At 46.9% G+C, this 20,330-nt stretch overlaps 6 protein-coding genes and 1 non-coding gene across 9 annotated transcripts; 3 read left to right on the forward strand and 4 right to left on the reverse strand.

The window, feature by feature from the left end:
- The first annotated feature begins 229 nt into the window (after positions 1-229).
- LOC117898010 (DNA-directed RNA polymerase III subunit RPC3) lies at positions 230-2,260 on the forward strand. 2 transcript variants are annotated; one of them, XM_034807139.1, is made up of 6 exons: positions 239-607; positions 671-1,172; positions 1,239-1,344; positions 1,408-1,757; positions 1,822-1,989; positions 2,048-2,260. In XM_034807139.1, exons 1-6 carry the CDS (start codon positions 333-335, stop codon positions 2,213-2,215), a joined length of 1,569 nt encoding a protein of 522 aa, XP_034663030.1. In that variant the 5' UTR covers positions 239-332; the 3' UTR covers positions 2,216-2,260. The 2 variants fall into 2 exon arrangements, 1 of the variants encoding a protein (XP_034663030.1); XR_004649123.1 differs by lacking the exons at positions 1,822-1,989; positions 2,048-2,260 and having other exon boundaries at positions 230-607; positions 671-1,176; positions 1,408-1,549.
- LOC117898007 (protein VAC14 homolog) lies at positions 2,242-4,986 on the reverse strand. Its single transcript, XM_034807136.1, has 9 exons — positions 4,826-4,986; positions 4,592-4,742; positions 4,279-4,509; positions 3,748-4,213; positions 3,360-3,686; positions 3,198-3,306; positions 2,842-3,138; positions 2,544-2,786; positions 2,242-2,478 (listed from the first exon to the last, which is right to left on the reverse strand). Exons 1-9 carry the CDS (start codon positions 4,921-4,923, stop codon positions 2,343-2,345), a joined length of 2,058 nt encoding a protein of 685 aa, XP_034663027.1. The 5' UTR covers positions 4,924-4,986; the 3' UTR covers positions 2,242-2,342.
- A 764-nt stretch (positions 4,987-5,750) lies between these two features.
- On the reverse strand, positions 5,751-7,920 carry LOC117898009 (major heat shock 70 kDa protein Ab-like). The gene has a single exon (XM_034807138.1). The coding sequence runs from the start codon at positions 7,763-7,765 to the stop codon at positions 5,837-5,839; it is 1,929 nt and encodes a 642-aa protein (XP_034663029.1). The 5' UTR covers positions 7,766-7,920; the 3' UTR covers positions 5,751-5,836.
- A 1,720-nt stretch (positions 7,921-9,640) lies between these two features.
- On the forward strand, positions 9,641-11,846 carry LOC117898008 (major heat shock 70 kDa protein Ab). Its single transcript, XM_034807137.1, has one exon. It carries the CDS (start codon positions 9,793-9,795, stop codon positions 11,719-11,721), a length of 1,929 nt encoding a protein of 642 aa, XP_034663028.1. The 5' UTR covers positions 9,641-9,792; the 3' UTR covers positions 11,722-11,846.
- A 111-nt stretch (positions 11,847-11,957) lies between these two features.
- Positions 11,958-15,162, reverse strand: LOC117898006 (protein dalmatian). Its single transcript, XM_034807135.1, has 3 exons — positions 14,761-15,162; positions 12,777-14,701; positions 11,958-12,516 (listed from the first exon to the last, which is right to left on the reverse strand). Exons 1-3 carry the CDS (start codon positions 15,008-15,010, stop codon positions 12,238-12,240), a joined length of 2,454 nt encoding a protein of 817 aa, XP_034663026.1. The 5' UTR covers positions 15,011-15,162; the 3' UTR covers positions 11,958-12,237.
- Positions 12,583-12,744, reverse strand: LOC117899837. Its single transcript, XR_004649222.1, has one exon.
- Positions 15,163-15,605: 443 nt separating the features above from the next.
- On the forward strand, positions 15,606-20,035 carry LOC117899549 (ubiquitin thioesterase trabid). Of its 2 annotated transcripts, none has more exons than XM_034809637.1 (9): positions 15,606-15,832; positions 16,493-16,743; positions 16,823-17,459; positions 17,518-17,722; positions 17,789-18,515; positions 18,573-18,817; positions 18,874-19,085; positions 19,145-19,293; positions 19,347-20,035. In XM_034809637.1, the coding sequence occupies exons 2-9, from the start codon at positions 16,616-16,618 to the stop codon at positions 19,423-19,425; spliced, it is 2,382 nt and encodes a 793-aa protein (XP_034665528.1). In that variant the 5' UTR covers positions 15,606-15,832; positions 16,493-16,615; the 3' UTR covers positions 19,426-20,035. The 2 variants fall into 2 exon arrangements, with proteins under 2 accessions (XP_034665528.1, XP_034665527.1); XM_034809636.1 differs by having other exon boundaries at positions 15,606-15,760; positions 19,347-19,485.
- Positions 20,036-20,330: the final 295 nt, after the last annotated feature.

Below are 20,330 nucleotides of genomic sequence, written 5' to 3' on the forward strand. Positions count from 1 at the left end.
TTTCGAATTGCGCGATGTGTCCATCGATATAATATATCGTTCGAATTAAGCGCATTTAATCACCGAAAACCTTAGAAAAATAATGTTTTTAATTATCTGAACATTTACAAATGTTGTAAATATATAGTTTAATGGGTTTGCCGCCCTGCCATGTAGGGATGAGCAGATATTACAGGTCACAAGAAATCAGTGTTCATGAACGATCACTTGTTCAAACGTTCTATCGGTATCGAAACAGCTGAATTCAACGAGGTGGTTTTTTGTTTGTTATTGTCCAGCCGCACGAATCGAATTTTAAAACAATCAAAGGGAAGGGAAAACCCTCATCAATCATGTCTGCGGACTACGCTCATCTGTGCTCTGCGATTGTGGAGCAGTGCTTCGGAAAAGTGTCGCAGGCGGTGTCGGACTGTTTGTTTTCGGCGACCACGCGGACCTTGTCGCAAATCGCAAACGCCACAAAGTTTTCCCGCAAGGAGGTGGGACTAGCACTGTCGGTGCTAATTAAGTTTCGTTTGGTGAGCTTCGAAGCATCCAAGCTGAATCCATTTGTGCCAGAATACTCTCTTAGGCGTCAAGATATTCTCTGTCTGCTGCGTTACCCGCGGTAAGCTATATCCATTCCACAACAAAATTAGGCATGCAAAAAACTAACTAGATCTCCTTTCAGTTACATACACATGGTGCAAACGAAGTATGGAAACGTTGGTGCATCCATTGCAGAGGAGTTGATCAACTCGGGCTCGGATACTGCCAGCGCTATACTGATCAAGTGCCTATCAGAGGGTGACACCAAGGCGGATGGTGCCGAATCCTACCGCAACACCTTTCTTCAAATGATAACCGATCATTACATTATAAAGAGGCCGGAGCTAATATTATCGGAAGAGCAGGATGAGGTGATGCCAAAGTTCGAGAGCAACGAGTGCGACTATTTCCGGCATCCCAACATTGACCTTCAGCTGATAGAGAAGATCCGCAGAGGCGAGGCCACATTGGCAGAGGCCGGCGACAGTGCCATGGTTTGGAACATCAACTATGACCGCTTCCATCAGGACTTTCGGGACTCCATCATGATAGACTCCATCGAACGCAAGCTGGGTGAAAATGCTTCCGAATGCTTTCGCTTCATATTGAAGATTATGTACAAGACAACGGATCCTTGGCAGCGCGTGGGTACAGAGTTTTATATTGTCTCAAAGCACTGATTAAAACTGTTCCCTTATTGCTATCCACAGAAACTTTCCAACCAAATCACATTTGTGGACATTAAGCAGACAATCGAGAAGAAATCAAACAATCTGGATCTTATGAAGCACTTGGATCAGTACATAAGTTTATTAAGTACGAATAATCTGCCAGAGAGAGGTGCAAACTTGTGTAATATATTTTGTTGTACCATTTCAGCTGACGACTCCCTTGGTTTCCTGCGCAGAGTGGGTGACATGGGCGGCGGACTGTATGTTGTGGATATGGAGCACGCATTTCAATCGCTTGCCTTTGCGTGCATTGAGTCTGTGATTACTGAGCGTTTTAGTTCGAAGGCGGCACGCATATTTCGAGTGATACGCTTCAAGAAGTTTATAGAGCAAGAGGATCTACAGAAAGAGGCCATGATTCCGGCCAAGGAGGCCAAGTCACTTGCCTACAATTTGTTCCAGGAACAGTTTATACACGTCAAGGCGATCAAGAAGGCTGGTGGCGGTGGCAATGGTCTGGCAAAGGCTTTTTATCTGTTTCAGATCAAGGAAAAAGATGTAAGACCATTAAAACACTTTTAACATAATAATAATGTGTTAATTTATAACTTTCTAATTGTAGTCTGTGAGGATGTTACTGGATATTTGCTACAAGTCGCTCTATAACACCATCGAGCGTTCCAACTTTGAGAAGAATGAGCACAAGGGTCTTATAGAAAAATCACAAAGACTGGACAGCATTGTGGAGACCATGAAGGAACGCGGAGAATCTGACGAATACATAGCTGAGGTAATTTTAGGCCTTCCTACTACCAATACAAAATAAAGTCTTACGCTTTCTATTTCAGATTGTGGAGACATTCACACCACCAGAAGTGGAGATCCTTAATAAGGTCAAACACCGCATAAAGACCTTGTCGAAGGCTGAACTGACCATGGACCAAACCATCTTCCTGCTGCAAATGTACCAGCATCATTGTACGATTTTACCAACAGGCATTGGAAAATATAAATAGTAATCGAAGAGCAAACAAAGATTTAGTTTCGGGGATTTCTTGTTTATTAAAATACACAAAAATGCGATTGAACTGACTGCACGATTAATCACAGGCTATTTAAATATAAAATGCTTTAAGTGGTGTCTTATTCCGGCGTAATTACGCTACGCTTTCGATGCACGATCCGCTGTTCCCGGTGTGCCTTTTGCAACTTGATAAAATGCTGTTGCAGAGCATCAAAATCGATGCCGCTTTTGTACTCCAGCGAGTTTCGCTCATCGCTAAGGAAAAGATAGGAAATAAAGTTCTAAGTAGCTACAAGTTGGTGTATATTCAATCAACTTACATGCGATCCTGGCCCCAATAGTTGGGCACGCACTGCAGACGGTTGCGAAGCGTGTCGAAAGCCTCAGTTTGCGGCAGCAGCATGAGAATCCCGAACAGAGCGTGCGCCAAATATTGTGCATCGGCGCCATTGTTCGCCTTCGATACGAGCGTCAGCCGCAGTGGTGCAAATATTGGCGATTCGATCAACTGCACAAGTTTATCCAGTTCGTTCAGCAGCTCCAGGGTCACCTCAACGTCAGCACTTGAGTGAAGAATCGGTAAGCGAAAGGCTGCGTGGACATGCCAAAGTAACTTACAATAACACGACCAGTTGGGCGACATGTTGATAGCTTTGCGCCAGCAAGCACAGCGACAGCGTGGACACGGGGCAGTGGGCCCAACTCTTGTAGAGACACTGAAACAGATCGGCAGACTTTTCGTTGGAAATGTTCCTCAGGCTCGTACGCAACTCGAACAGCTCCGTGGAGGTCAGTAGGATGATGTTCAGCAGGCGCACCACAGTGGAGGCAAACTTCAAATTGGGCACCTCCTCTGCAATGATCTCTGCAAATGTGCGGTAGATGTACTCAGCATTCAGCAGCACACAGAGATTCCTGTTGGATGGACAACCAGTTCATTTTGTGTGCATATTTTAGGGGCAAGAATTAATTACCTTATGATCAGGCTAGCTCTGTTCTCCAAAATTAATTTCTCTTCACTAAACAGGTTCAATAAGCTCAGCAAAAACTTGCGATAATGCGTCTTGTTAAAGTCATTTAAATCTACAAAAGAAACATCGTAACATGGATAATTTATGGCTTGGTCTTGTGCTCACCCCTTGTGTCCTGCGAGTTGACAATCTCCGCCAGAACGGACAGACTTTGGAGCACCACCTCGTCAGAGTTGTCGGCGAGCGTGGACAGGAGATTGTTATTTAAGTTGCTGGCATGCATGGACATTTCATTGGGAAAATTGGTAAACAAATGATGCATCCATTTCAGCACAGCGATCTTTGTGTGCATGGAGTTATGCGTGAGGTACTGCGACAGCACGTCCATAATCGAACGCAAGTCAATCTTGGCAATGGTCTGCGTTTTGAGTTCCTTGGTGGAGACGAGTCGCATCATCGAGCTGTTCACAGACACGGCGCACTCCTTGATGCCTAACCATACAGAAAATACGGCTGTTAAACCTGCCACACTACAAAATCGAATGTTTCTTACTGCGTTTGGACTCCACATTGTATTCGAGGCAGGGCAGAATGGCTGTGAATATACCGCCAGCAAAGGGCAATACATTTGGGCCAAATATTTGCACGAATTCCCGTATCCAGGTGATGGCAATCGACTTGATCAACTCGTTGGGCGACTGGGCATGGGTGATCAGCGTATTGATAGTGTCCTCCATGCGCACCGAGGACGAGTCGTTGCGTATTGACTTAAGGAACTGGCTAATTGTCGTCTCGCACATACGCTGTATTTCGGGTGTGTTATCCTCGAGCATGACGAACAGACCATCCAGGATCTCCGTCAGATAGTTGACCATGTTGATGTCTGGGACCGCATTCAAGATCGATATCCATGAGATTACATATTGGCGTCCAAACGCATCTTTCACGTAGATGTGCTCCCTAAGCAGTGGAATGAAAGCCTCCAGGTTGAAGGTCTGTGAGGATTCTGTAACAATATCCTTTATTGTAAGGACACTTGAGAAGTTATTCGACGATTATTAAGGCAATGCAATCCCAAGCTTACCTTTAGCAAACGATCCAGCAGCTCGCTGCCATCCTTCACCATCTGGTCAGAGTCTGTGACTAGTCGGGAGAGTGCGCCGAATAGCTCTGGAAAGAAGGGTATAATGGCGGATCGGGCCACCTTGACCACATTGTACAGCGATTCACAGGCAAAGTAACGAACGCGCAAATCTGGATCGGAGAGGCAATTTAGTATGGGCGTCACCAGCTCATTGACGTACTTATCCGAGTCCTGAAAACAATCAGTTAAAATGTATGTACCATGTATTTGTTCTGCGACTTGTTTGTTCCATGACTAATAAACAAAAACATACCTTTCCCAGCCCTAAGCCAGTGGCTGCCAGTCCGATAAGAGCCCCTTTGCGGCGATTCGCATCCCGTGATGTGGCATAGTCATTGGACAGCACCTCAATTAGCTTACGAATCTGCCCCGAGTTGTTCTTGTGGTTGAATTCCGTCACCATTCTTCATGGGAGTGCAGTGAGTGCAACAGAGTCCGGTGAAAATGTTTTGATTAGTCGTGACGAATCAGTTTGGTTTCTACGTACTTTTCGATCTCTTGCGAGGCCAATTTCCGTTTCTCGTACACCTTGTCACCCAGCGCCTTAGCGCAGGATTCGCTCAACGGTGCATAGGGTGGCTCCATTGTTTAATAACAATTTTAAGCTTTTTAATAACAATTGTAGGCGGTTTCAAACAGTATGACCTCGGATTTTTTGATAAAATATACCGCCTGACCCTCATAAATATACCTTTTAATTTCTATACAATACCCTAAATCCTATAACATTTTCCTCTATTTTGATATTCTAGTTAATTTAACCAGCTAGTTAGGACTTTCAGCGATAAAACTATAATTTTATACGACTGTTGAGCAAATTCTGCATAAGATTGGCTATTTTGCATCACTTCCTTTTATTGGATTGTATGCATAACAAGGTTAAACCTGATTTTTGTTCAACCAAAAAAATAGCCAAATCGTTACGTTAGTGGGAATGGAATGTTACGTTCTGACAATTTGTCGCTGTACAACCAGTAGTTTGTGTCTTCGCACACCCTATTCCAATAATTAATATTTAAGTGCTGCTTTCCAAGCTGTTCTTAAACATGAATAAGGACTGACAAGCTTTTAACCTTTTCATATGGTTTCTAAGAATGCAAAGCAGCTCAAACACAGATTGACCTGTTTTGTGCTGTTGGGCGCACATATTTCTGTTGATTAAACTACCTTATTGCCAAGAAGGCAGTGTGAGTAAGACAAATATATCTCTTGCTTTCCAGCCCAACTGCAACCCGCAAAATTGAACCCAAAATCAAAAAGATGAGGGTTTTTTTGAAATTATATTATGGTTTATTTTAGACCTTTCACTAACTTAGGAATTTAAAATTTGTTGCTAAAATAAAACTAGAATAATTCGAGGCGCTAATACTAAACATTCTAATACCAAACACAGCTAAACATTCTTATCAGTCAAACATAAAATGAACCATGAAATAATCCATCAATGTAAATATCTCTATGGCTATGGATGTGGATGTGGATGTGATGTGGAATGCGCTTAGTCCACCTCCTCGACGGTGGGTCCAGCGTAGCCACCAAATCCACCAGCCTGCTGGCCACAGTTGCCGGCTCCTGCCGAAGGACCTTGCGCACCAGCTCCCTGCTGATGCATCTTTGTCATTATCGGGGAACAGTGCTTGGAGAGCTCCTCCATCTTGTGGTCGAACTCCTCCTTCTCGGCGGTGGTGTTCATGTCCAGCCACTTGATGGCCTCGTCGCACTTCTCCAGAATGGATGTTTTATCGGCCTCGCTCAGCTTATCGGAGGCTTGCTCCACGGCCTGCTTAACGTTGAAGACATAGCCCTCCAGGCTGTTGCGTGAGGATATGCGCTGGCGCTGCTTCTCATCCTCGTCGGCGTAGCGCTCTGCCTCGTTCACCATGCGGTCGATGTCGGCTTGATATAGACGACCCTTGTCGTTCTGTATGGTAATGTTCTTGGCCTTGCCCGTGCTCATTTCCTTGGCAGTGACGTTGAGGATGCCGTTGGCGTCCAGGTCAAAAGTGACTTCGATCTGAGGCACTCCTCGCGGTGCTGGAGGAATTCCCGACAGCTCGAAGGTACCCAAAGCGTTGTTGTCTTTGGTCATCGCACGCTCTCCCTCGTACACCTGGATGGATACTCCGGGCTGGTTGTCGGCGTACGTGGAGAAGGTCTTGGTCTGCTTTGAGGGAATGCGACAGTTGCGCTCGATCAGCTTCGTCATCACTCCGCCCGCAGTCTCTATGCCCAGGGAGAGCGGCGCCACATCCACCAGCAGCACGTCCTGGATCTTGCCGCTTTGGTCGCCACTGAGGATCGCGGCCTGGACAGCAGCGCCGTAGGCCACCGCCTCGTCTGGATTGATGGACAGGTTGAGGCTCTTTCCGTTGAAGAACTGTTGGAGCAGGCTCTGCACTTTTGGGATGCGCGTAGAGCCTCCCACCAGCACGATGTCATGGATCTGGCTCTTGTCCATCTTGGCATCGGTCAGGGCCTTCTCCACCGGCTGCAATGTGTTCCTGAAGAGGTCGGCGCACAGTTCCTCGAAGCGTGCGCGGCTCATCTTGGTGTAGTAGTCGTGGCCCTCGAACAGCGCATCTATCTCAATGGTCGCCTCCGTGCTCGAGGAGAGGGTGCGCTTGGCCCGCTCGGCCGCCGTTCGCAGGCGTCGCAGAGCACGTGGGTTGGAGCGCAGATCCTTCTTGAATTTACGCTTAAACTCATCTGCCAGATGTGTGACCAATCGGTTGTCAAAGTCCTCGCCGCCCAGATGGGTGTCTCCGGCTGTAGCCCGCACCTCAAACAGCGATCCCTCGTCGATGGTCAGGATGGACACGTCAAAGGTGCCGCCGCCCAAGTCGAAGATGAGCACATTGCGCTCACCCTTCAGATCCTTGTCCAGGCCGTAGGCCAGCGCGGCCGCCGTTGGCTCATTCACGATTCTGAGCACGTTGAGGCCTGCGATGCGACCAGCATCTTTCGTGGCCTGGCGCTGGGAGTCGTTGAAGTAGGCAGGCACTGTGATGACTGCGTCTGTGATGCTTTGGCCCAGATAAGCCTCGGCCGTCTCCTTCATCTTGACCAGCACCATCGAGCTGATCTCCTCCGGGGAAAAGCGCTTCTGTTCGCCTTTGAACTCAACTCCAATCTTGGGCTTGCCTCCATCGCTTACCACCTTGAATGGCCAGTGCTTGATGTCCTCCGCAATCTTGGGATCGTCGTACTTGCGGCCAATCAGGCGCTTGGCGTCAAAGACTGTGTTTTTCGGGTTCATCGCCACCTGGTTCTTGGCAGCGTCGCCAATCAGTCGCTCCGACTCTGTGAATCCCACATAGCTGGGCGTCGTCCGGTTTCCCTGGTCATTGGCGATAATCTCCACCTTTCCGTGCTGGTAGACACCCACGCAAGAGTACGTGGTGCCCAAGTCAATACCAATAGCCGGCATTCTGTTGCTGTTGCTGTAACTGTTGTTGATTCGGTTTATGCTTTTGACGCGTTGAAAATGTACTGAAACTTTTTCTTAATTTCCGCTTTTACTATTGCTAGTAGTAGTAGTTATCTTCTCAATGGGTTTACTATATTTTTTTCTTCTTTCTTTTCAAATTGAGGAAACTTTTTTGCTTTTCACAGTTAGTTTTGGTTTTTCGCTTGTTTTGCTTTTGAGATGTTTTCTCTTCGCTTGTTTGGTTTGAATTGCTGCGAAGAGAAACTGTCGGCTGTATTTATACCCGGCCGCTCTGGCTGCGAAACTTCGAGAGCTCTCTTCTAGAAATATCTTGAATGTTACACTAAATCGCATGCGTCAGAGCGAGACAACAAGTCTTGGCAGCTGGCAGCAGAGAGAACGCAAGCAGCTTGTATTGGAAGAGAGGGTGATTTGTTGACGAAATTTCTCGACTTTTCTCTGTGCCAATGTACTTGACCTACCGCAAAAAACCGTTTTATTTGGGAATCGAGAAAATTCGATTTCTGGAACAAATCAGGAGAAATGTACTCTCATAGAAAGATACTTTTGATTTTGCATTGTTATTAAAAGAATGGATCAGTTAAATGAAAAGCAGTAAGTAGATAAAATTTATGTATTCTTGTGCATATTTACATATATGTATATGTATGTACATATTACATATCTGTAGATCTTCAGGCATAAGCTGCTGGTGCGGGTAGTTCCCCTAGTAAAAGATCTTCAGCAGATCCTCAAGGAATGCGAAACTCATATTCGAAATACAGAAGAATCTCGAAAATTAGAGCCACTTTGTTCTTGGGGTGATTACAATTTCTGAAAAGTTCTAATTTCTGGACACTTTATTTTGCACAGAAAAAGCAAAACAAGTTAGATTTCTGCTGTAAAGATGTATGTACATACATATGTACATATACAATACATACATATGCACATACATATGTATGTATTGTGGCTTCTTAACGAGGTTCCACTGACCGAAAAATAAACATTCCTCTGGTTGGTAATATCATCCTTTAAAAATGGATCTTATTTAGCTATAGTGAAAGGTAGTACCGCAAGACATATGTACACAGGAGAGAAAGTAGGCCACCTACTTAAAGCAATATTTTGTTCTTTAATTCAATTCATTGTCTCTCGAGAAATACATATGTATGTATGTATGTACATATGTAAGTACATACATTTGTATGTAAATACATATGTATGTTGGGGACATTGTTTAACATTTAATTTTACCTTGAAAATATAATCTATTGATCGGAAGTTTATTTTTGTTCAACCTGAATTTGCGATTATATTCTGTTGTAACAGTATCTTTGTTGTTTAGATGTTTATGTACATAGGCAGATATGTATAATTATGATTATGATGAATTATTAACACACAAACACACGAATTCATTACTGATTGTCAGTTAACAAATTGATCCATTCAATAATAACAGTGCAACTAAGCAAAAGCATATTTTTTTTTATTTGTTCCAGAAATCGAATTTTCTCGATTCCCAAATAAAACGTTTTTTGCGGTAGGTCAAGTACATTGGCACAGAGAAAAGTCGAGAAATTTCCTCAACAAATCACCCTCTCTTCCAACACAAGCTGCATGCGTTCTCTCTGCTGCCAGCTGCCAAGACTTGTTGTCTCGCTCTGACGCATGCGATTTAGTGTAACATTCAAGATATTTCTAGAAGAGAGCTCTCGAAGTTTCGCAGCCAGAGCGGCCGGGTATAAATACAGCCGACAGTTTCTCTTCGCAGCAATTCAAACCAAACAAGCGAAGAGAAAACATCTCAAAAGCAAAACAAGCGAAAACCAAAACTAACTGTGAAAAGCAAAAAAGTTTCCTCAATTTGAAAAGAAAGAAGAAAAAAATATAGTAAACCCATTGAGAAGATAACTACTACTACTAGCAATAGTAAAAGCGGAAATTAAGAAAAAGTTTCAGTACATTTTCAACGCGTCAAAAGCATAAACCGAATCAACAACAGTTACAGCAACAGCAACAGAATGCCGGCTATTGGTATTGACTTGGGCACCACGTACTCTTGCGTGGGTGTCTACCAGCACGGAAAGGTGGAGATTATCGCCAATGACCAGGGAAACCGGACGACGCCCAGCTATGTGGGATTCACAGAGTCGGAGCGACTGATTGGCGACGCTGCCAAGAACCAGGTGGCGATGAACCCGAAAAACACAGTCTTTGACGCCAAGCGCCTGATTGGCCGCAAGTACGACGATCCCAAGATTGCGGAGGACATCAAGCACTGGCCATTCAAGGTGGTAAGCGATGGAGGCAAGCCCAAGATTGGAGTTGAGTTCAAAGGCGAACAGAAGCGCTTTTCCCCGGAGGAGATCAGCTCGATGGTGCTGGTCAAGATGAAGGAGACGGCCGAGGCTTATCTGGGCCAAAGCATCACAGACGCAGTCATCACAGTGCCTGCCTACTTCAACGACTCCCAGCGCCAGGCCACGAAAGATGCTGGTCGCATCGCAGGCCTCAACGTGCTCAGAATCGTGAATGAGCCAACGGCGGCCGCGCTGGCCTACGGCCTGGACAAGGATCTGAAGGGTGAGCGCAATGTGCTCATCTTCGACTTGGGCGGCGGCACCTTTGACGTGTCCATCCTGACCATCGACGAGGGATCGCTGTTTGAGGTGCGGGCTACAGCCGGAGACACCCATCTGGGCGGCGAGGACTTTGACAACCGATTGGTCACACATCTGGCAGATGAGTTTAAGCGTAAATTCAAGAAGGATCTGCGCTCCAACCCACGTGCTCTGCGACGCCTGCGAACGGCGGCCGAGCGGGCCAAGCGCACCCTCTCCTCGAGCACGGAGGCGACCATTGAGATAGATGCGCTGTTCGAGGGCCACGACTACTACACCAAGATGAGCCGCGCACGCTTCGAGGAACTGTGCGCCGACCTCTTCAGGAACACATTGCAGCCGGTGGAGAAGGCCCTGACCGATGCCAAGATGGACAAGAGCCAGATCCATGACATCGTGCTGGTGGGAGGCTCTACGCGCATCCCAAAAGTGCAGAGCCTGCTCCAACAGTTCTTCAACGGAAAGAGCCTCAACCTGTCCATCAATCCAGACGAGGCGGTGGCCTACGGCGCTGCTGTCCAGGCCGCGATCCTCAGTGGCGACCAAAGCGGCAAGATCCAGGACGTGCTGCTGGTGGATGTGGCGCCGCTCTCCCTGGGCATAGAGACTGCGGGCGGAGTGATGACGAAGCTGATCGAGCGCAACTGTCGCATTCCCTCAAAGCAGACCAAGACCTTCTCCACGTACGCCGACAACCAGCCCGGAGTATCCATCCAGGTGTACGAGGGAGAGCGTGCGATGACCAAAGACAACAACGCTTTGGGTACCTTCGAGCTGTCGGGAATTCCTCCAGCACCGCGGGGAGTGCCTCAGATCGAAGTCACTTTCGACCTGGACGCCAACGGCATCCTCAACGTCACTGCCAAGGAAATGAGCACGGGCAAGGCCAAGAACATTACCATACAGAACGACAAGGGTCGTCTATCTCAAGCCGACATCGACCGCATGGTGAACGAGGCAGAGCGCTACGCCGACGAGGATGAGAAGCAGCGCCAGCGCATATCCTCACGCAACAGCCTGGAGGGCTATGTCTTCAACGTTAAGCAGGCCGTGGAGCAAGCCTCCGATAAGCTGAGCGAGGCCGATAAAACATCCATTCTGGAGAAGTGCGACGAGGCCATCAAGTGGCTGGACATGAACACCACCGCCGAGAAGGAGGAGTTCGACCACAAGATGGAGGAGCTCTCCAAGCACTGTTCCCCGATAATGACAAAGATGCATCAGCAGGGAGCTGGTGCGCAAGGTCCTTCGGCAGGAGCCGGCAACTGTGGCCAGCAGGCTGGTGGATTTGGTGGCTACGCTGGACCCACCGTCGAGGAGGTGGACTAAGCGCATTCCACATCACATCCACATCCACATCCATAGCCATAGAGATATTTACATTGATGGATTATTTCATAGTTCATTTTATGTTTAAAAAAGTGATAAGGATGTTTGGTTGATCTCTCCACAAACATTCCTAGTATTAGCGACTGAGTTAATTTAGTTTTATGTTAGCAACCAATTGTAATTCTTTAAGTTAGAAGTCTTAAATAAATTGTGTTTATTTTTAAAGAAAAAACCACTTGGATTTTAAATGTTTAATGCAGAAAAAAGGCTTCACAATTCCGACTTTCTACTTAATGCTGATTGACACTGTGGACAAAATTATATTTTTCCGGTAATTTACATGGAATAGTATAGAAATAATACATAATATAAAGGGGTACTCCTATGCGAACAACAGATAATTGTTAGCGAGATTCATTCGAATTCGCAAATGAAAACTTTCTTAACTTAAAGCCAAAGTTCACACGATCGAAGGGCGAAAAAAAAACAAATTAAAAAGCTAAATAATCCTATGGGCTATTCAATGACCATTGGAAACTGCTGCACCTCCTCGCATTCCTTGTTGAAGCTGGTGATAAACTGCTGCATTTTGGCCTCGTGCTCCATATCTTTGCGTGAGCGTTTGTGTGGCGGCCCAGGTGCTCTTTTCTTTGGAGAGTCGACGCTGTTGTCACGCGAGTCCGGCTCGTTCTCCTCATCCTCGTCGTCCGATGATCCACTGTCTATGTACAGCACTTGCACACGTTGCTTCCGCTTGCGCTTGGGCTTCTCCTTCACATAGGTGCGTCTGTGTGTCTGTAAAGAATGAATTATTAATGATTTTACACAAGTAAGAAAGCAACAATTGGAAGTTAGTGGAATTTTGTGCAAGCCGCTTACTACCGTACAAAGATAAACTTGAGTCTTTGCGGCCCTGTTGGCTCAACTGAAACTAATAACGTGTTTCAGTTTGGTTTTAATCTAGCGCAAATCAATGGCTCTACGTTGTATACTTTTGGCAACGTCGAGGGCACTGGGCGCTTGTCCTAATGGTCCTAGCTGCACATTCAATTTACCTTTTCGTCAAATGTTGTCTCCGGTTCGGGGTCCGAGTCTCTGAACAATGCAGCCGACGCGTCTGCAGCCAGTGCAGCTTGCCGTTTCGGCGTTTCAGCGGCCAACATGGTGGAGCACATCACGTCCCGAATGTCGCGCTGTCTTGGCTCCAACTCGCCAAAACATTCGACTGAACGACTCAGCGTAGCGTTGGAAACCTGTGACAGTTCTTTACCCGTTGGCCGCAGCTCCCTCAGTCGCTGCAGTTTCTCGTGCAGCGTGACATTTTGTTTGCCAGCAGCTTGAGAGCTGCACGCGGCCGATTCGTCCTCTTCTATGAATTCTTCGAAGCCAAACAGATTTCCGCACTTACTAGGCGTGTGGAGCGTCTTCTTCCGTTTTGCTGGTGGACTGCTGCGTCTAGGACTCTCTTCCTGCTCCAAGAACTCATCAAAGCCGAAAGACTGAATGGCCAGGGAACTCGTCCTTGCGGGTGTAGAGGCTTTCGTGGGCGTTATGGTTGTGTTTTGTGTATTCTTCTTCCACGATGGCAGCATAACCACATCCAATATGTTGATGTCTTTGAGAGGAGCACGTTCCTGCAGCGTCCTGCGTGGATTTGGCAAATGTACAACATTTTCAATGTTCTCCACATCTTCCTGATCATTGGATGTTGTCAGGGTCTTATGGGCACCAGCTGGCGGTGTCATATTTTCCTCGTTCGAGTCGTTTGCATTCGATCCCAGGCTGTGCGCATGCAAGGCCGGACAAATGGACTCATCGTTAGCTAGATTCTGTTCGGTTGGTTCCTCCACTGGTGCAGCTTCCGCTGCTTCGTCTGGCACATAGACATGCCGGCGGCGTTGAATATGATCGCTGGAATACGATGGCAGCTGTGATGTGTTGAAACCGAATACGAATGTATTCGGCATGGCCGACTCGTCAGATACTCGCCAGGGCGAGGCACCACCCGATGGACTGACCAGCACAGTCTGTCGTGGAATCGGGGATATCGCCGATGCTGTGACATTGCTGTTGGGGCTCTTACGATTGAGCGGTGTGCTCACAAATTTGCGCGCCATATTCACCAGTTGGCGGCGTCTCTCCATTGAGTTTTGTGGATCGTGTGTCTTGGTTTCATGAAGCAATACAGAACGTGCCAAATGGCTGTAGGCGCCATCGACTGCGGATGGGCTGGGGTGGTGCTGCATCGATGATGACTTCCGTTGGACAGAGAAGCGAGCCTGTGGGGGGCTATGCACACTCACAGATACTTCAAAAGGTGCAGCGTTGGGTGCTTCCACATCACTGCTATCCACATCATGATGGGGCTCGGGAATCGGCGACAAGGGCGCCGCCGTAGGCATCTGGTCCACTATCGTGTCCTCTTTGGGCTTGGCATTTTCCAAATTTTTCAGAGAGCATTGCCTTCGCTTGCCCACTGGTCTGACCTTCTTGATGGGCTTGGCACGAAGTTTGCCATCCTTTTTGGAGCGCACCATTACACACGCTTTGCCGGCCTTAACCATTTTTTTGATTATATCAGCCGCAGGATCCTCGCGACATTTGCCATCTTCAATCTGGGATTGAGAGAGGAACTCGTAGACGTTGCGGGTGACGGAAGACCGTGTTCGTGTCGGTGGCTGATCTCTGTGGAAAAACCGATGCCCTTGCTCACTGGCCTGCGTTGTGGTACTCTGCGCGGCTGTTGCTGTCTCCGCTGGCCTAGCCACTGGGAGTCTTTTGATCCGAACTCGAACGGGAGTTATGCTCTGCACTGATGTGTTTGTCTCTGCCTCAGCCGGCTTAGCCAAGGGGCCTTTGTTCACATGAACTGGCGATGTAGCTGCCGGCTGCACTGTTGTCGCTGTCGCCGTCTCCACTGGCTTGGGACTGGGCAGACGCATCCGCTTGAGGCGTATGCGAAGTGGTGTTATATTTGCGCCTGCAAAAACAATAACAATGATCACTCGTTGTGCAAAGAAAACGTAACAAAAAACTTACTTGTTAAATTGGCGGCCGTGACGTTCATCTTTTGCGCCTTGGGGGTTTTGGCCACGCACATCGTGGAGTTGCGACATGGTTGAAAGACACTCGTGTCGCATGCTATAGCGTCACGCGATGAAATATTACCCCCCTTTAGTTTGGAGATTGACTCCTTTCCCTTTGATATTACACTTTCGTTGGGCTTAATGCGTTTCACTTTAACTACGCATCTTCGAATATCAGGCATTGTTGTTGGCGTCCCGGCCATTGTGCCGTGGATATCTACCGATAAGTTTTTTGCTTAAGCGCGACTTCGCGGCTTCTTCCTGCTACCTCTTGGGTGCCAAAATGCATTGAATTTTCCACGTTTTAAACATTTATTAAGATTTATTTGTTTATACCGTGTACAGTTCCCGCGCTAATAGCTATGTGACGAAATTATCGATCAATAATACCGCAAATATACCGTAAATATACCAGACATCTTAAATAGCTTTTCTCGATTTTGAGGTTCTATTTAATATTACTAGCTAATTAGAATTCTCAGCGCTAAAATTATAGTTTTATCCGATTCATCAATCAATTCACCACCAAATTGCATAGGTCTCATGACCTTTATTCATTAGATTGATTTCAAAATTAGATTCAAACTAAACAGATATGTACAAAATGACTTAATTCACCATTGTATGCTGATATACCGTAAATATTCATCATGGTTAAAATATCCCGAAAACGGGTAAAAGGTCACACTGTACAACTCCCGCGCTAATAACAATGCGAAGACAACCCTGTAAGCCAGGGATGCGATGGCCATCGATAGAGTTCAGAGGTAGTATCGATAGCTGAACAGATGATTAAAATCCACACCAGCCCTCGCAATGTGACGATAAATAAAGAAATAAATAATTAGCAAATTTCCAAATAATCCAAATTCCAAGTTCCTTGTACAACGGCTTGCAGCACCTGTCCATCGGACAAAAATCGACAGGACAGTGTGTGCGTGGTGTGTTATTGTGTATGTCAAGCAAATTCATATTTTGGCCCCCACAAAATCGAGTGAAAGTTTTTTCATCTTTGTTTTGTAATTGTAAGTGTAATTCTCCCACCCACAATTACACTTGCCCCGCGCGCTACTGCCAATATTGAGTCAATATATTCACGGTATAAGAGGCACGGGTGAACGGCGGTGCATTGCATTGCTCGTGGCCTGACAACAGTTTTCGTTTTCGTCAACTCACTCACAAAGTTAATTCCGAATTGCAGTGCAGAAGTCGATGCCTTGGATGGCTGCATAAGGCCTTCCCTTCCTTGCATACGTTTGCGCCAGGTACTGATACGACACGAATAATGAATCCAATCAGAAAGTAGCGCGGAAAACAGTGCACCCATGTCCCCTCGTGCCCCTACCCTAACACTGCACTGTCAAATATACATACATACATATGTACGTACATATGTACATGGATGTACCGAGTACATACAAACGGCAACAAATAATTGCAAGCATACCCATCCATTCCCAGGCCCCCTGAAGGCTATCTGTGACGACAGTAAGAGAGAAATCAAAACATCTCGGGCCAACAAAATGCATACGAATGAATATGTACAGATAAATGTATCTGTATCCGCGAAATATGTCTCAGGGTCAAGGACATATAGTAGCATTTGCATTGTTTGACCTTATTAAACAAGTGAATTTATTTAATTGCCTCTTTCTGTCTCTCTCTCCGCTCCATCCCGAAACTAGAACGATTGCCACGGATCAGGGTGAAGGGAAACGGGAGGGGGAACGGGAGCGCGTACCAAGCACACTATCGTCCGGAGCAACTGCTGCGTCGCTGTGGCTGTGGCTGTTTTCGCGCACAAAACAATGTGCGATACCAAAGACGAGGCACAAAAATGGAAATGTGAAATCTGCACCTACGAGAATTATCCATCCTCACTGAAATGCACAATGTGCCAGGCATCGAAGGCGCTCCTGAGCGAGGATATCTTTCGGTACGGCCTTGACACCACCCCTACCTTGAGCCACTTCTTTCATTAACACGCACACACACACACATACTCTCCCTTGCAGGCTGAGTCCAGCGCAGGAGACCAGCTCTATTCCAGAGGAGGCAGCTTCTGGGCTGGCTGCCGTCGAGCCAACACCCACACCGACGTCCACCTGCTACACGCTTCAGTCGCAGCCCCCCCAGGTGCGCCAGAGCAATGTGGCCGACAGCGAGAAGTGGGAATGCAAGGTGTGCACCTATCTCAATTGGCCGCGTAGTGTGCGCTGCGTGCAGTGCTGCACCAAGCGCGGCGGCGAGGCCATTGAATGCTGCAATGATAATGACAATGAGGCGGATGCCGATGCCATGGATCGAGCTGGAGAAGCATTGCACGCGCTGCGCATCAGCGGCTCCGATACGGAACTCGTCTCCACCACAGACACGGCTGCGAGACAACAACAAAAGCAGCAGCAGCAGCAGCAACAGCAGCAGTTAAGAGGAGCCACTGCCTCGAATCGCCTCAGTCTCAGTCCCAGTCCAACCATTGACGATGCCACGTATCTGAACAATCTCGCCAATGCATCACACAACCAGTCGCCGAATAAAAGGCCTGCCAATCAACAACAACAACCACAGCAGCAGCAGCAACAGCGGGACTCCTCCTCTGTGGCAGTACCGCTGCAGCCGAAGCATTGCTATGTGGCCAAATGGGCGTGTAATGTAGGTACACCTTTGCGTCTGTATAAAATCCAACTAATGTGTTATAATCCCCTTGCAGTCGTGCACCTATGAGAACTGGCCCAGGAGCATCAAATGCTCCATGTGCGGCAAGACACGCGAGCGTGAGATCAGCGGGTCACAAAACGATTTGCATGCCTCCTCCAGCCAGACCAACCAGGGGGAACATCAGCAACAGTTGCAGCAGAACGTGGACACCGTCAGCGTCAATAACTCATTCAATAAAAAGCACATCTACCAACTGGGTAAGGCATAAACAATGTTTCCTATGAATTTTACTAAACTTTTACACTCCATGAATGCGCTTTCAGGTTCCTCGGAAACCATCAACAACTGTGATACGGTACAAGAGCGACAGGAACGGCGTCAGCGGCAGATCAGGCGACAAGTGGACTGGCAATGGCTGAATGCCTGCCTGGGCGTCGTCGAGAATAACTACAGCGCTGTGGAAGCGTATCTATCGTGTGGCGGCAATCCGGCCCGCTCACTGACCAGCAACGAGATTGCCGCCTTGAATCGCAACTCGGCCTTTGATGTGGGGCACACGCTCATCCATCTGGCCATTCGTTTCCATCGCGAGGAAATGCTACCGATGCTGCTGGCTCAGATCTCTGGTTCGGGGCCGGGCATAAAGCGTGTGCCCTCCTATGTGGCGCCGGATCTGGCTGCGGACATTCGACGTCACTTTGCCAATACGCTTCGCTTGCGCAAGTCTGGCCTGCCCTGCCACTATGTGCAAAAACATCCCACCTTTGCCCTACCCGCCGAGATTGAGGAACTGCCCATTCCCATACAGGAGCAGCTGTACGATGAGCTGCTGGATAGAGACGCCCAGAAGCAGCTGGAGACGCCGCCGCCGGCACTCAACTGGTCGCTGGAGATAACGGCGCGTCTCAGCTCACGGATGTTTGTTTTGTGGAACCGCAGTGCCGGCGATTGTCTCTTGGACTCGGCCATGCAGGCCACATGGGGAGTCTTCGATCGTGACAATATCCTCAGGCGTACCCTGGCCGACACACTGCATCAGTGTGGACATGTGTAAGTGAAGTGAAAGTGAGTGCTGCATCAGGATTTGAGCGTGTGATTTGTTTTCAGCTTCTTTACGCGCTGGAAGGAGTACGAAATGTTGCAGGCCTCCATGCTGCACTTTACGCTGGAGGAATCACAGTGGGAGGATGATTGGAGCACACTGCTATCGCTGGCCAGCCAACCAGGCTCATCGCTCGAGCAGTTGCACATTTTTGCGCTGGCGCACATCCTTAGACGTCCAATTATTGTTTATGGCGTTAAGTACGTAAAGAGCTTTCGCGGCGAAGACATTGGATATGCGCGTTTCGAAGGTGAGCACAAAATCAAATATAAATTTGGAATTTCTATAATTTTAATTGCATTCCAGGTGTCTATTTGCCTTTGTTCTGGGATCAAAACTTTTGCACCAAATCACCCATTGCCCTGGGCTATACCCGAGGGCATTTTAGCGCTCTGGTGCCCATGGAACCATTCACTCGCATCGATGGTCGACGGGACGATGTCGAGGATGTCACCTACCTGCCACTGATGGACTGCGAGCTGAAACTCTTGCCCATACACTTTCTCACACAGTCAGAGGTGAGAGCCATAAACCATGCGACTCGTAAAACTGATTCATTATAATCTCTTTGGGGCAGGTGGGCAATGAGGAGTCGATGATGCGACAATGGCTGGATGTTTGCGTAACGGATGGCGGTCTGCTTGTGGCGCAACAGAAACTGGGCAAACGTCCCCTCCTGGTGGCACAAATGCTGGAGGAATGGCTGAATCATTACAGACGTATTGCGTAAGTATGGCTTGATTGATTGTTTGGCTGATGTAATCAATGCTCGCCCTTAGACAAGTGATAACTGCGCCGTTTGTTCGTCGCCCCCAAATTACACATTACTCGAGCGAGGGAGACTCGGATGAAGAATAGATATTGCACACCCCCATATATAGTTATATATATATATTTACGTCTCTTACTCTTACTTTTACCATGTCGGTATCGTATCAGAGACGATTATGGAGTGCAGGTCCTACACCCACTTGCAGTTGGAGTTAGCTAATGGAAACTATAGGAAATACGTACACGCATATGCATACAGTTGAAATTTGTAGTTGTAACTAATTTGAAAGAAACAAAAAACTAAACGGTTAAGACACATTCATTGTCGGTAGAGGTACATCATATCCGTTCCCAATTCAACAAAACGTTGATTTTAGTCAAATTTATTCACATTCATTGGGTCGACGCGACGATAAGACCATCAAATAGTAAACAAAATTCAAGCTAAACACACACACACTGGTAGATCAAATTACACACACTTAAACAATATCTGAAATGAAACAATCCATTGGGTTCAATCTAGTGCAGGGCCGACCGGGAGTAAACTGAAAGTAAACAAGATGTATGCAAATGTATGCAGTAAATAACATATACATACACACATACATAAACGCGTATGTACATATGTATGTGTGTATATTGTAACTTATTCGAAATCTCGATGTACTATTAAATTTTAACAATGCGGGGTGAATATGAAGTTTATTGATAGTTTTTAAAACACTTGGAATTATTATGAATTAATTAATTCATTGATTAATTTAATTATTTGTTAGTAATGTTAACTAAGAACTTCTAAGAAAGCTTATTGTGCAAATGTACACGCAAAGCGCATGAAAAACAAAACACATATTTAAATAAAAGTTTTAAGTAAAGATTCAAACGGAAACACACAAACACGATGGGGAACGTTCTCCACTTTCTACTGTCTCTCACACCAACGCCAGCCTGACAGGCTGGACGTTACGAAGTGCCTATTCGATCAATAA

The sequence above is a fragment of the Drosophila subobscura genome, chromosome O (genome assembly GCF_008121235.1).
Source record: "Drosophila subobscura isolate 14011-0131.10 chromosome O, UCBerk_Dsub_1.0, whole genome shotgun sequence".
In the NCBI taxonomy this organism is placed as follows: domain Eukaryota; kingdom Metazoa; phylum Arthropoda; class Insecta; order Diptera; family Drosophilidae; genus Drosophila; species Drosophila subobscura.

Bases quoted from the DNA above. Each gene is read 5' to 3' on its own strand.
- LOC117898006 (XM_034807135.1), bottom strand. From the start codon at position 15,010: ATGGCCGGGACGCCAACAACAATGCCTGATATTCGAAGATGCGTAGTT. The intron at 14,702-14,760 runs GTAAGTTTTTTG...TTGTTTTTGCAG, and splicing joins CACGGCCGCCAATTTAACAA to GCGCAAATATAACACCACTT. The intron at 12,517-12,776 runs GTAAATTGAATG...CATTCTTTACAG, and splicing joins AGACAACATTTGACGAAAAG to ACACACAGACGCACCTATGT.
- LOC117898009 (XM_034807138.1), bottom strand. From the start codon at position 7,765: ATGCCGGCTATTGGTATTGACTTGGGCACCACGTACTCTTGCGTGGGT.
- LOC117899549 (XM_034809637.1), top strand. From the start codon at position 16,616: ATGTGCGATACCAAAGACGAGGCACAAAAATGGAAATGTGAAATCTGC. The intron at 17,460-17,517 runs GTAGGTACACCT...ATCCCCTTGCAG, and splicing joins TGGCCAAATGGGCGTGTAAT to TCGTGCACCTATGAGAACTG. The intron at 19,294-19,346 runs GTAAGTATGGCT...GCTCGCCCTTAG, and splicing joins AATCATTACAGACGTATTGC to ACAAGTGATAACTGCGCCGT.
- LOC117898008 (XM_034807137.1), top strand. From the start codon at position 9,793: ATGCCGGCTATTGGTATTGACTTGGGCACCACGTACTCTTGCGTGGGT.
- LOC117898007 (XM_034807136.1), bottom strand. From the start codon at position 4,923: ATGGAGCCACCCTATGCACCGTTGAGCGAATCCTGCGCTAAGGCGCTG. The intron at 4,214-4,278 runs GTAAGCTTGGGA...CTTACAATAAAG, and splicing joins TGCTGGATCGTTTGCTAAAG to GATATTGTTACAGAATCCTC. The intron at 3,687-3,747 runs GTAAGAAACATT...CTGTATGGTTAG, and splicing joins CAATGTGGAGTCCAAACGCA to GCATCAAGGAGTGCGCCGTG.
- LOC117898010 (XM_034807139.1), top strand. From the start codon at position 333: ATGTCTGCGGACTACGCTCATCTGTGCTCTGCGATTGTGGAGCAGTGC. The intron at 1,173-1,238 runs GTGGGTACAGAG...TGCTATCCACAG, and splicing joins CAACGGATCCTTGGCAGCGC to AAACTTTCCAACCAAATCAC. The intron at 1,345-1,407 runs GTACGAATAATC...GTACCATTTCAG, and splicing joins TCAGTACATAAGTTTATTAA to CTGACGACTCCCTTGGTTTC.